At 52.8% G+C, this 12,899-nt stretch overlaps 2 protein-coding genes across 7 annotated transcripts; one reads left to right on the top strand and one right to left on the bottom strand.

Annotated features, from left to right (window-relative positions):
* The first annotated feature begins 1,338 nt into the window (after nucleotides 1–1,338).
* Nucleotides 1,339–5,442, top strand: APH1A (aph-1A gamma-secretase subunit). 2 transcript variants are annotated; one of them, XM_088835726.1, is made up of 7 exons: nucleotides 1,339–1,667; nucleotides 2,465–2,635; nucleotides 2,807–2,880; nucleotides 3,118–3,240; nucleotides 3,395–3,522; nucleotides 3,924–4,047; nucleotides 5,306–5,442. In XM_088835726.1, exons 1-7 carry the CDS (start codon nucleotides 1,555–1,557, stop codon nucleotides 5,329–5,331), a joined length of 759 nt encoding a protein of 252 aa, XP_088691852.1. In that variant the 5' UTR covers nucleotides 1,339–1,554; the 3' UTR covers nucleotides 5,332–5,442. The 2 variants fall into 2 exon arrangements, with proteins under 2 accessions (XP_088691852.1, XP_055259112.1); XM_055403137.2 differs by lacking the exon at nucleotides 5,306–5,442 and adding an exon at nucleotides 4,393–4,605.
* Nucleotides 5,443–5,830: 388 nt separating this feature from the next.
* On the bottom strand, nucleotides 5,831–12,169 carry CA14 (carbonic anhydrase 14). Of its 5 annotated transcripts, none has more exons than XR_008682803.2 (11): nucleotides 11,782–12,169; nucleotides 9,602–9,622; nucleotides 8,481–8,660; nucleotides 7,691–7,833; nucleotides 7,371–7,466; nucleotides 7,108–7,174; nucleotides 6,769–6,926; nucleotides 6,544–6,630; nucleotides 6,295–6,315; nucleotides 6,089–6,173; nucleotides 5,831–5,966 (listed from the first exon to the last, which is right to left on the bottom strand). XR_008682803.2 is itself a non-coding variant. In XM_055403133.2 (11 exons), exons 1-11 carry the CDS (start codon nucleotides 11,834–11,836, stop codon nucleotides 5,903–5,905), a joined length of 1,011 nt encoding a protein of 336 aa, XP_055259108.1. In that variant the 5' UTR covers nucleotides 11,837–12,169; the 3' UTR covers nucleotides 5,831–5,902. The 5 variants fall into 5 exon arrangements, 4 of the variants coding, with proteins under 4 accessions (XP_055259108.1, XP_088691851.1, XP_055259109.1 ...); XM_055403133.2 differs by having other exon boundaries at nucleotides 6,544–6,664; XM_088835725.1 differs by lacking the exon at nucleotides 9,602–9,622 and having other exon boundaries at nucleotides 6,544–6,664.
* Nucleotides 12,170–12,899: the final 730 nt, after the last annotated feature.

Raw genomic sequence — 12,899 nt, 5'->3', positions numbered from 1 at the left:
CCTTATTGGGGGCAGATTTGCATGGTTTGTTCTCATGTAATTCTCTTTAATCTACTCCTTCAGCTCCTTTCCAGAATTTTCCAGAAAAAATGTAAAACTCTTATGTGGATATACATCTATGCATTGCCATAAATCATTTCCAGAAGGAAAGGAAGGCTGGCTCTCTTTGAGCAATTTTTATAGTGTTTTGGGGGTACTTTGATAACTTTCTCAAAAGCAATGTTCCAGTTTCCCTCACCTTCCCATCCTGGCACTGTTTTGCCAAAACATTCTCCCTAAGGACTAACACTCAGTTCAGTTCCGTTCAGTCGCTCAGTCGTGTCCTCCTCTCTGCGACCCCATGAATCACAGCATACCAGGCCTCCCTGTCCATCACTAACTCCCGGAGTTCACTCAAACTCATGTCCACAGAGTCGGTGATGCCATCCAGCCATCTCATTCTCTGTCATCCCCTTCTCCCTCCCCCAACCTTTCCCAGCATCAGAGTCTTTTCCAGTGAGTCAACTCGTCGCCAAATGAAGTTACAGTACCCTCTTACACTTTAACTTTCTCTCTAAAATGCATCCCTTGTGCCTTCCCTTCCCCCAGTCTGAGGAAAAGACATCACTGATGTTCATTTTCATAAAATAAATAGAGGAAGTATGACATAAAGGTAACTGAGTAACTTTGGTGGTGTGGGGGAAGGGGGATGGTTTTCCTTCAACTACACAGCTATAATTGCTTTTTACGAACAGCTTAACTCCCAATTCTAACTCAAAATCCCCTCTAACCTACCTAACTTTGCTATCCAGGCTCCTTTTACTTCTTTCTTATTCGCTTGTCATTACAGATGAAAGCTTCATTAGCGACAGTGTATTGTATGTTTCCTACACTAGCCTGTTCAAAGAGCATCTACTTTTAAGTGTAACCTTCATTTCTTGGGCAGTATCTCCAGCTCATTTCCTCTCATTCAAGTAAGAACAATACCCGTCCCTATCTCCCGGCACCCTCTATCCTGTGATTTCTTTGTATTTGTTCTTTAGTTTCTAACAGGATCTTCCCCCTCTGCAGCTCTTCAAAAAAAGGTAGGATTGCTACCACCCTGCCCCATAAAATAACGAAAAGAAACAGCGACCAAGGCCGAACCGAACCGAACCAAGGAACCTGGCCCGGGCCCAGCCCACTGCTTTAACCGGCAGGAGCCACTCCCAGGTCCGAGGTCCAGGGCAAGGAAAGCTGGACTACAACTCCCAGCAGGCCTTGAAGCCACGCCCCACCTCCACAGCTCCGCCCCCACGGATTCTCCCTCCATTGGCCTCCAGGGGGTGGGGATTAGATGGGAGGTGGCCATGAGGCTGCAAAGGGGTTTGTTCCCTCCTCGGCTTCCGTAGAGGAAGTCGCGCGGACTTGTGTCTGGGGTTTCGGTATCCCCGCCTTCCCCGGGGGTCCGGGGGTGACATTGCACCGCGCCCCTCACGGGGTCGCGTCGCCACCCGACGCGGACACCCTAGCTGGCGTACTCCTCCCCTTCCCCTTTCTTGGCCGGGTCTCCACCCCGCCCCCAGCTGCCCAGCCATGGGGGCCGCAGTGTTTTTTGGATGCACTTTCGTCGCTTTCGGCCCGGCCTTTGCGCTTTTCTTGATCACTGTGGCTGGAGACCCGCTTCGCGTCATCATTTTGGTCGCCGGGTGAGTTAGGGGGTTGGGGAGACGCGGAAGGACGCCGAAGAGTGAGATCCGAAAGGAGCTTGAGGACCTGGGGCGAGTCTGGGAACCTGAGTCTTGCTCCTGCTCAGTGGTCTCCGATTATTTTGCGACCCTACGGACTGTAGCCCGCCAGGCTTTTCTGTCCAAGAGATTTTCCAGGCGAGAATACTGGAGTGGGTTGCCTTACTGAAGATACTACTTCAGGGAATCTTCCCTACCCAGGGATGGAAATCGCGTCTCCTGAGTCTGCTGCATTAGCAGGCGGATTCTTTACCACTGAGCCACCTGGGACGCTCCAAGGGAAGCCTTAGTAGGGGGAGACAAGTTGGAGGTGAAGATTGGGAAGGGTCGAGTCAGGGATCTGAGTGATTTGCCCTTTCCCGCAGTTGGTTTCCGCCTTGCAGGGATCGCACAGATTCCTCCTATACTCCTCCCGGCGACGTCAGAGGAGGCCCAGGGCCAAGACTAGTGAAGGGGCTGTCCTGATCTCACCCGTCCCTACGGGAGTATCCAGGAATGGATACCTCGCCCTCTTGTGCTCCGATACTCAGGCTTTCATAGTTCTGCAGACCCTTTAATCAGATTTCTCAGCCTTCCGCTGAATTCAGATCCCTACAAACTTCCTTGGTGGAGACACCTATCCTATCTCCTCCCTGTCTCCCTGGCCATCCGGAAGTCTAACTTCCGCTTTTTATGCTGCAGCCTTGATTGCTTACCCTCTTTGATTTCTCAGGATGCCCTCTACCCTTGCTTGTCTGATTGCCCTTGTCTTTCCTCAGGGCATTTTTCTGGCTGGTCTCCCTGCTCTTGGCCTCTGTGGTCTGGTTCATCTTGGTCCATGTGACCGACCGGTCAGATGCCCGGCTCCAGTATGGCCTTCTGATATTTGGTGCTGCAGTCTCCGTCCTTCTACAGGAAGTGTTCCGTTTTGCCTACTACAAGCTGCTTAAGTAAGAAGATGGGATGGTCTGGAGGGGAGAAGGGCAGAGGACTGAACTCTAAATGGGGCAGCCCTGGGTGGTGGTTTGGACGAGGAAGCACTAAGGGAAGACATTAGAGGGAAAGGAGATTCCTGCCCTCCCTCATGTTTCCCCTGTCCCACCCACCCCACCACACCCCAGGAAGGCAGATGAAGGGTTAGCATCGCTGAGTGAGGACGGAAGATCACCCATCTCCATCCGCCAGATGGCCTATGGTGAGCCAAGGGAGAGGGACTGGAGGAGGGAGTTGGACACTTGTCTCTCCCAGGAAATCCTCTAAACATCCACGTGTCCTAAGTGGCTTCTTGTTTTTCTTCACACCTGACTTCCGAGGATAGGTTGCCTGGAGGGAGAGAGGGTGGCGGGGGAATTGTGCCTGGGAATGGGGAGGGATCGCTGGCAGTCAGGCTGTAGTGATCTCTGGCATTGATGAGACCCCTCCCTCCCCCCAGTTTCTGGTCTTTCCTTCGGTATCATCAGTGGTGTCTTCTCTGTTATCAATATTTTGGCTGATGCACTTGGGCCAGGTGTGGTTGGGATCCACGGAGACTCACCCTATTACTTCTTGACTTCAGGTAAGGTCCACTTTCTTTCTTGCCTTCCTGCCCCATCCATCCCTTAGCCCTGACCTGATTTACTGGCCCTGCCTGGGAGACTTCTTTGGCTCAGCATCTCAGGAGGCTGGGAGAAGGCGAGGGATGTATCTCATCCCCATCTCCCCCTCTGCAGCCTTTCTGACAGCAGCCATTATCCTGCTCCATACCTTTTGGGGAGTTGTGTTCTTTGATGCCTGTGAGAGGAGACGGTACTGGGCTTTGGGCCTGGTGGTTGGGAGTCACCTACTGACATCGGGACTGGTGAGTTGGGGACAGGGGCCTGAGTTAGAGAGAAAAGAACTTAATGGTGAGTGGGATGGAGGGGAAATATATCCTTAACGTTTAAAAATCTGCCTTGAGAGGAGGCAGAACGGTGAGTCTTGAGACGTCTCTCACCTCAGCATCAATTGTATATCCTGCTCTGGGGATTCTCTGGGGAGGAGTTTGAATGGATTAATCAAACCATAATGCAGATGGCCTGAGGTGAACAGGAATAGCAGAAACCTTTGGGGGAGCTGGAAATCACAAGATACTTAACTGGTGCTCTGAAGGACTGGGGGATTTGAGGGAGATCTCTGCGGAGGTTTGGGTCAAAGGCACAATGGGAATATGGGGATTAGAGGGAGAATCTAATTTCTTTTCTACTCTTCCCCCATCACCAGACATTCCTGAACCCCTGGTATGAGGCCAGCCTGCTGCCCATCTATGCAGTCACTGTTTCCATGGGGCTGTGGGCCTTCGTCACAGCTGGAGGGTCCTTCCGAAGTATCCAGCGCAGTCTCTCGTGTAAGGACTGACTACCTGGACTGATCGCCTGACAGATCCCACCTGCCTGCCCACTGCCCATGACTGAGCCCAGCCCCAGCCCGGTCCATTGCCCAGCATTCTCTGTCTCCTCGTCGGTCTGTTCCACCACCTTCAGGGTCTTGCTTTGTCCACTCGTGTGTGACCTTTAGTCTCTAGGCTTTACCCGGAGCAGTCTGGGCTCAGCCAGTCGGTGACTGGTGGGTTTTAATCTGCACTGATCCCCACCATCTGGGGACTCCCCCTTCCCCTTGTTGTCCAGGACTCCCCATGTGTCAGTGCTCTGCCCTCACCCTGCCCAAGACTCATCCCCCTTCCCCTCTGCAGGCCGACGGCAGGAGGACAGTCGGGTGATGGTGTATTCTGCCCTGCGCATCCCACCCGAGGACTGAGGGAACCTTGGGGGGGACCCCTGGGCCTGGGGTGCCCTCCTGATCTCCTCGCCCTGTATTTCTCCATCTCCAGTTCTGGACAGTGCAGGTGGCCAAGAAAAGGGACCTAGTTTAGCCATTGCCGTGGAGATGAAGTCAATGGAGGTTCAAGGGTAGACGAGCTCTGAGTTTCCCAGTACCCCTTCCCCAGACTGGACATCTTGGTCTTTTTCTCAGGTCTGAGGGGAACTATTTTTGCTGTGATAAAGACCCCAAATTGCCTTTTTTTTTTTGAGTGGGGGGAGGGAGGAGGTATGTTGGAATTCTTCTCCTAACCTCCTTGGACTGTATTTTCCCTCCTCAACTTGCTCCTTATGACTGGGCTTACACATGTCCAGCTTTCCCCTTGGTTCCAGGCTTTGGGGGAAAGGAAGGAAGTGCATGTTTGGGAACTGGTATTACTGGAACTAATGTTTTAACCTCCTTGACCACCAGCATCCCTCCTCTCCCCAAGGTGAAGTGGAGGGTGCTGCGGGGAGCTGGCCCACTCCAGAGTTGCAGTGCTCCTGGAGGAGTCAGCCTACCATGACATCACAGGGAAGGAGGGCAGATTTTTTTCTAGTTTTTAATTGGGGTGTGTGGGGGGCGGGGAGGTTTTCTATAAACTGTATCATTTTCTGCGGAGGGTGGTGTATCCCATCCTTTTAATCAAGGTGTTTGTGATTTTGACTAATAAAAAGGACTTTATAATTCTGGGGGAACTTGGCTTTAAAAGGAGGGGATAACGTGTTAATAAGCTTTCTGCCCTCTCATGGCTCTTTTCCAACCTCCTTTCTAACCTGGCAATTTCTGGTTCCCTCCAAGGATAGCTTCGATGCGAGGGCAGGGAATCTGAACTCACGTCAGAAACTCTGGGTTAAGCATCTTCCAGAAGTGGATCTCCCCTCCTCCAGGATTGGAGTAAAAGGAGTTAACTCACCCATGCTTCCGCTTGCCCACCTCTGCCATCTGAGGCATTGAGGAACACTCCCATTCTCAAGAGCTCCAGAAGTAAAACCAGATGTGGGGTCAGCAGCTTTAATTTCCAAATATATTGAGCAAAAAAACCCCCAAATAAACAGCAGCAACCCTCTTTCCTAAGGGGAGATCTTACAGCTATATCTAGGGACAGGGCTATAAGGATGAGGGGACGGGGGCTGTGGGTCACATCCCCCTACAGCTGCACACAGCTGACCCTCTGCATTGTCACTGTAGGGCTGTCCTGATCTCCTCCATGTTCTGAGTGGCTGAAGGTTCTGTTGTTTTTCCTTGAATGAAAGCCTGTCCATACCTCTGTGTAGGGACTCTGCAGGAAAGGGGGCGTTGGCCTACTCCTACAGTATTTCCTGGCCAGTCCTGGCGCCTCACTTGACAAGCACCCTGACAGCCGAGCAAGTGGAAGGCATCTGAAGTGTCCAGGAAGGAGTCTATTCCTCGGTGGCTCGTGCTGAGGTGAAGACCACACTTTTCCGGTTTCTTAGTCTCTTCCTCCTGGAAGGGAGAATGGTTCGTGGAAATGCCTAGTGTCTGATGTGAAACAGATTAGAGGTGGACTATGAACTTGCTTTTCGGGACAAAAGAAAGGACTGGAAGAACGGAGAGTAGGACCTCACCGGATCTTTCTAGCGATGAAATAAACAGCCAGCAGAAGGCAGAGACAGCCAACCAGGATTCCTACTCCCAAACTCAGCATTTCACCTGGGAGAGAGAGGGAGGGTTTCTGCCTAGGACTGACATAGATAGTGAGCCTTTCCCTAACTTGCTGAGGAGCCCCATACCCTGTACCCCATACCTCGATAGCTGGGAAAGACCGTCTTACCTGTGGTATACGAGGGTCCCACTGCAAGGGAAGAAAACCTGGGTCAGCGAGACCAGATCCCCACCCAGCTAGAAGCTGCCCTGTGCCAGCCCTGAGGGCTGGGCACGTTGGGGCATGGTGGGTCCCAGTCCAAGCAAGGCCTGGGAATCCCTTCCCCCTTTAGCCTTCTTTCCCTTCTTAGGGGCATCCTAGTTCTTACCGTTGAATCCCCCAGTTTCCCGTCCCCTTTTCCAAGCCCTGTACAGTCACCTTGGATGAAAGAAGCAAAGACTGTCCGCTGATTGAGAGGCTGGGGGGCTCGGTAGTTCTGTACCAGTGGCTCAGAGGGCTCCTCCTCTGTGGAGAACAATGTCTCCTGAAGCTTTTCCAGCTGAGGAGCAGAAGCGTGGGACTCAGGGACGAGCAGCCCTTGCTTTGGGGAGTGGGGAAGGGTTTGAGGTTACAACTCCACTGCCTCATCTCTCCACTGCTCACCTGTTCCATGGAAATCTGGGCCCTTCGATGGAAGACTGTCCAGAGCACACTCTGGTAGCAGGGAGGAGTGGTGAGCGAGCCATTGTAACGGAAGTACTGTGCCAGCAGCGGCGGGAGCAGCCCTCTCACATTGAAGGGAGGCACAGAGGTCTTCTGATCTGGACAAGGACAGATTCAGGCTCATCTCCCTCTCACTGCACGCTCGCTCACCTAGACAGGGCTCCTAGAAGCAAACACCTTTGTCCCTACCTCACTGCCTCATCCCAGGCCTGTCAGGCCTTGAGAAATTTCCCTGAAGTCTAATGTGACTTTGTCTTAAGATAGATTTTTAGGGCTCACCTTTATGCTTGATTTCATGCAAGTGACTCAGAATGTGTTCATAAGCTGGATTCTTAGTCTCACCCACCTGGATGGGGAAGAGATGGGGGAAGAGTGTTCAGGATGAGTCCATGTTAGAAGTCAGACATCTGTGTGTAGGATACATGGTCTAAATGGGTTGCTGACTTGTCTTGGGAGGATGACCAGCAACAGACATGGACAGAATAGGACTGAGGGATGCAGAGGAGTGGAGGGGGGCATCGGAGGGATTGGGGGCCACTGACCTCAATGAGGATGCCCAAGACAGCCAGGCCCTGAGGCCTCTGAGCAGCCTCACTCAGGCTTTCGTAGGACTCAGAATCATAATGTACAATGTGGAGCTAAGGGAGAGGACAGGGAATTGAATCATTTGATGTTTCTCCACTACCCAGTCCCAAAGGCTTTGATCCTAGCTGCCACCACCACCACCACCACCTCTCGCATGCAGTAAATCTGCCCCACAAAGCTTGCCCTTTCACCCCAAGTGTGACGGTCCTCAGTTTCCAGATCCCTGTCACTGACAGTGCCTACCACTACATCCTAATCCAGGCCTTGCTCCCGGTACCTCTGCAGCTGTGGCTTTGCCGTTGATCAGGTGCTCTGACCCCCAGGGGGTTCCTTTCTGACCCCAGTGCAGGTGGAGCTGGGCAGCTGCATATTTTCGGGGAAGTCCTTCCAGATACAGGGTAGAGGGCAGAGAGAGTTGTACTATGAGGGAAAGAGAACAAATGGTTAGGGTTGGTGGAGTAATGTGGATGCATTCCTCCCCTCCCCCCGCCAGCTGCCACCACTTCTAGGGAAACGGCCAGCCTTTCTGTCTCTGCCCAGCACCCAGTTCTTCCCGTGTTGTTCAGTCGCTAACTCATGTCCAACTCTTTGAGACCCCGTGGACTACAGCACCCCAGGCTTCCCTGTCCTTCACTGTCTCCTGGAGTTGCTCAAATGCATGTCCGCTGAGTCAATGATGCCATCCAACCATATCATCCTCTGTTCTTCCCACAGGACACTGCTTTTCTTTTTTTTTATGGTGGCATCCTGGGGTATTGGCATGCAGGATCTTAGTCCCCCAAGTAGGGATTGAACCCGTGCCCCCTGCAGTGGGAGCATGGAGTCTTAGCCACTGGACCACTGGCTGAAAGTCCCGGCCACTGCTTCTATAGTGAAGATCAAGGCAGTGCTACGATGCTCACGCACCCCTCAACCACCTTTGGCTACAGGAGCCTCATCCCCATTCTCTTGTCTCTAAATTGATCGATAAAACCTGAGAATTTAGAAGTTAGGAGACTGCTTCTTCACCTCTGACTCCTAAGATTGGAACTGAAGCTTACATCTCCTTGGAGGCCAGGTCTTTTTACCTGTGTGGCCATTATTGTGCAGGTTCAAAGGCTCAGTGCCAGGCTGTTCATATCCATGGGGCTGCAGAGGTAGCAGGTCAGGGTCAAAGGTCACACTGTCTGTCTGGATATTGATGGGGGACTGGGCATTGCTTCCACATTCAGGGTAAGAGGCGGGCCAGTGGTCTTGACCATGTGGACCTGGCGGGGTTATCACAGACATTTGTCTTGCCCTGCAGCCCCAACCATCCTTCAGCAACCCTCCACCAAGCTATTTACCTATGTGGAGGCAGACATGCACTTCCCTCCACCCCATATGAAGTCCTCAGTTATGCGGGGCTGAGTGAGGGGGAGTCCCTGCTGGACTTGCTGCAGCAGTTCCTTCCCATCGCCTATCCAGGGGCAGTGATGATTCCCCTGTTCTCCTGATGAATGGGGAGCAGTTGCCTTAGTTATTGGTTCTCTGGTTGGAGGATACAAGAGCTAATGAGAGGAAGAGGAGATGGATAGAAAGTCCGCAGAGCCAGAGAGGTGGATTTGAGTAGGAGCAGGAAAACTGGGAAAATTATTCTAGAGAGGTAGGGTCTCTGGGGAACCCCTATCAAGTGGCCTTAAGATTCAGACCTGCTGACTACCAATCATTGACTCCTTGCTCTCACACTGGACCTTGCATTGACTCAGGGACTTGGTTAAGTTGAAAGGAATATGGTTGCACCTCTGCCAGGGTCACACACTGTCCTGCTGGCCTCTCCCTCACCCCTGACCTCAGTTCTGTCCCAGTTTCAGATTCAGGTGGGGGTAGGATCAATCAGGATAGAATGAGCAAGGAGGAGAACTGGCAGCTAAGCTCATGGCACCTTGCCCCACCCGCTTCCCTCTCCACTCCAGATTCCTCACTCCCACAGAGATTGATTGAGGACATAACTGGCTTTTCCGCTGAATCAGGGGGTGTGGATTTGACGGTTAGAACAGGGTCTAAGAATCAATCTGAGTGAAAGCTGGGGCATGGGGAGTTGGGGAAGGGAGGAGCTAGGATGAAAAGCTAACAGAAACCTCCCCACCCACGTGGCATAAGTCTTCCCGCCAAGTGAAGAGGTCCCAGTGAAGAAGGGGTGTCGGAAGGCTTGGGGTTCTGCTCTCACCCTCATATGTCCAGTGTTGACCTGCAAAGCAGAGTTACTTGAGTTACAGCCAGCACAGCCTGAGGCAGGGAGCTCCTCCACTTCCCCCCTCCCTTTCTCCTCCCTCCTTCCAGCACTTCCCAAAGGAAGCCCTGAAATTGGACACCACAGTGGAAAGGTCGGGGGGTCTATTTAAAATCAGTGCTCGCTGAGTAAAGGGGGAGGAGAATTGAAAAGAGATAAAGCCAGGAGACTAAAATTAACCTGGATCCTAATGTGCAAAATGCCCAACCCTCACTTTTCTCTAGCCTGTGCCAAGCCAGTCTAACGCTTGGGCTGAGGTGAGGGTGTAGGCAGAGGGTTTGGAGGAAGGGGACTGGAACAAGGGGAGGGGCAAGAAGTTCAGAGTCGGGGGCCATCTTGCTGAGAGGAGAGGGCGACTATTCCTTTGCTTTGAAGCTTTGTACGAACCCAGGCACTGAGCTTTGTAAATGTAAAAACCCAGGCACTGAGCTGTAGACGAACACACCCAGGCACTGAGCTGTAAATGAACATTTACGTTTCTCCTTCTTGTCCCAATAACTCTAAAGCAAGCTTTCCCCATCACCAGGAACCTCTGCTCCCTAGGTTCCCAAATGACTAGGAGAGGTGGGAGTCAGTCAGGGTCTACTCTACGTGGAGGGTGGTGGGTGGGCACAGGCAGCCATGCTGGCAGGGACAGGATGAAAGTAAAGCATTGTGTGTGGAAATGAGAGCTGCCAGCTGGGTCACATGCCAGTTTCTCATGCAGTCCTGTCTTCTGGATGGAAAGTCTGGGGTCTGCTGGTCCAGCCCTCACCCAGGGCCAAACTGATTCAAGGGGAAAAGGAGGCCTTCCTGCAGATTGTCTCTGTATTTTTCAAATTGATAGAAACTATGGAGAAAAATTCTAAATCTCCACCACCTGCCCCCTGCCTCCTGCAACCTCCGCTGTCTTAGTCCCTTAAATAAATCCCTTAGAGTGCTAAGATATCCTTGATCTCATCACTGGGCTCTTCGACTGGCTCATCCCTCAGTTTACACAATTCTGAAAAGCAACCCAGAGGAAGGCTGGAGGCAGCCTTGCACTCACCAACTCGGTGGGACACCTCCACAACTCAAATTCCCTGGTTCTGGGCAGGCTAACAGCCTTGCCCTTTCCCTCCCACCAAATTCTCAACACACCGGTCTTACATCTCTTCCTCTTCTTTCCTGATTTTTTCCTTTCTCCTCAGGTGGAATTTGCAGCTCTCCTTGACTAGGCGCCCCTCCGCCCAGTCATCTTCTTTGCATTTTCCTTCTGCCCTCTAGACACCTCCCAACCCCGTTCTTCCAACACATCTTAATTCCACATCTGCTCTGTGCTGGATACTGCACTAGACACAGGGATCACAGAAATGAGTGGTAGGGGTCCTGAGGACATTCCTGGAACACCTCAGCCATTCTCGCGAGAGTCCCTCCTCCTCTCCTGGGAGCTCCTGAAAGTCCTTTGTAAATCATAAAGGGACTAACAATACGGACTATTATTGCTACCGCTTTCAGGAAAAACCGGGAAACTGGTCGCCCCATGGAACGGAGACCACTCCAGTACTCTTGCCTGGAAAATTCCATGGACAGAGGAGCCTGGTGGGCTACAGTCTATAGGGTCGCAAAGAGTCAGACACTACTGAAGTAACAGCCCACATGCACCTAGAAAAGAGATGGGACTTTAGCCATGAGGTTCGTAGTCAGGGATCGGGTTCTGGGTTTGGCAGGAGGTGTAGGAATATTCCTCTGACCACCCCCTCCATGAGTCCTCTATCCTTTCACTCCAGGCCTCTTTGGCTCCCTAATTGGATGAGTTTGTAAATAAAGAAGGCCAGGAGGGTAGCCTGGGACTAGGGCAGTGGGGAAAGAGCTCTGAAGAGACTTTGTAGCCTGCAAATCGATTCTGCAGGAGGCTTGTGTACATATTCTGCTCCAGGCTTGTTTGCCCCCATCCCCAGCCACAACAAAGTAGGAAAAGCAAAGGGCAAAGAAGGAGAGTGGTCTCCTTCTGAGTCCCCTCTCTTTCCCTCCATCCCTGAGCCTGAGCCTATTACTCTAGCCCCCAGGCTTCCTTTTACACTCCTCCTCCGTTAAACATGCAAGGCAACATGTGTACATCAGCACAGACAGACACACAGACACCCAGATGTACCTACCCCCTCTGGCAGTCAGGATCCAGATCACCTCTAGCAGGAGGGTGAAGAACAACATGGTGTGCCTGGAAGGCGTGCAAGGTACTGGGGGTCTGGGGACTAGAGGACTAGGGCAGGGAGAGAGAGTGGGGAGGCGGGGAGAGAGAGAGGGCTGGGGGGGAGGACAGGAGTTTCCTGGAGTTGAGTGTATTTGTCTTTCTTGCCTGCTGTCTTTGTGTCTCTGTGGGCTTCCAGGGGATTTGGTTTTCAGTGGGGGTACCGTGAGTTTCTGGTCCCAGGATAAATCTCTCGCTGCTTCTCTTTCTGCCCTCTCTCTTTTTACCTCTCTTTGCAGTCTTCACTTGCTGGCCAGCTACTTCCAATTGCCTCCTGCTTTTAAGGTGGCTCTGGACGGGTGTACGTGGGGAGGGGGGGGCCTGCCTGGGTTGCTGGCGAACAGCTCCTTAAATAGCCGATTAAGCATGCAGGATGGCCCTGCTCAGGGTAGAGTGCGGCTGCGAAAACGGGAGCCCTGGCCCCGGCTCAGGAACCCAGCTGGGATGAGCTCTTCCTTCCTCTGCTATCCACACAGACACTGTGGAGAAAGGTGTCCCTGGGAACGGGCGGGAGCAGGAACAGAGGTTTTGGGGGTCTGATCCTTTGGGGTCCCATCCAGTCCCCCTCCGAGGGACTCTGGCTTCTCCTCTGAGGGGCCACTCCCTGGGTGTGGGACAGATTGTGGGAAGACCCGTGCCCAAATCCCTGCAGAATGTGCGGTGCCCTGGAATAGGAAGAGTGTGGAGTTAAAGGGAGTTGGGGGACTCAGGGTGCAGCTGGAGGGTAGGAAGTCAAGGACTAAAACCTTGGTTGTGGAAAGTGAGGAAGAGAAGTGAGGCGGGCGAGGAGAGCTCGTTTGGAGCCTCTTTCTCCTGCGCCTGTCACCACCCCCTTCCCACGGTAAGGCTGGGTCCACGTGCCTTTGTGGCCCTGGTGGGGGGTGGTTTTGTTTGCTGGATAAAGCCCATTTGTGTGCCCAGCGGGGGAGGGGCTGCAGCAGCACCATGAAGAGACAGCGGCTGCAACTGCCAGACCCAGCCACCTCCCTCCCCAGGGAGCCCAGATCTAGGGCGGCTTTTGTCACT

The sequence above is a fragment of the Moschus berezovskii genome, chromosome 4, assembly GCF_049115385.1.
Source record: "Moschus berezovskii isolate FMDL1 chromosome 4, NW_MosBer_1.0, whole genome shotgun sequence".
NCBI classification, from domain to species: Eukaryota; Metazoa; Chordata; class Mammalia; order Artiodactyla; family Moschidae; genus Moschus; species Moschus berezovskii.
This window is presented reverse-complemented; position numbering and strand designations above follow the sequence as displayed.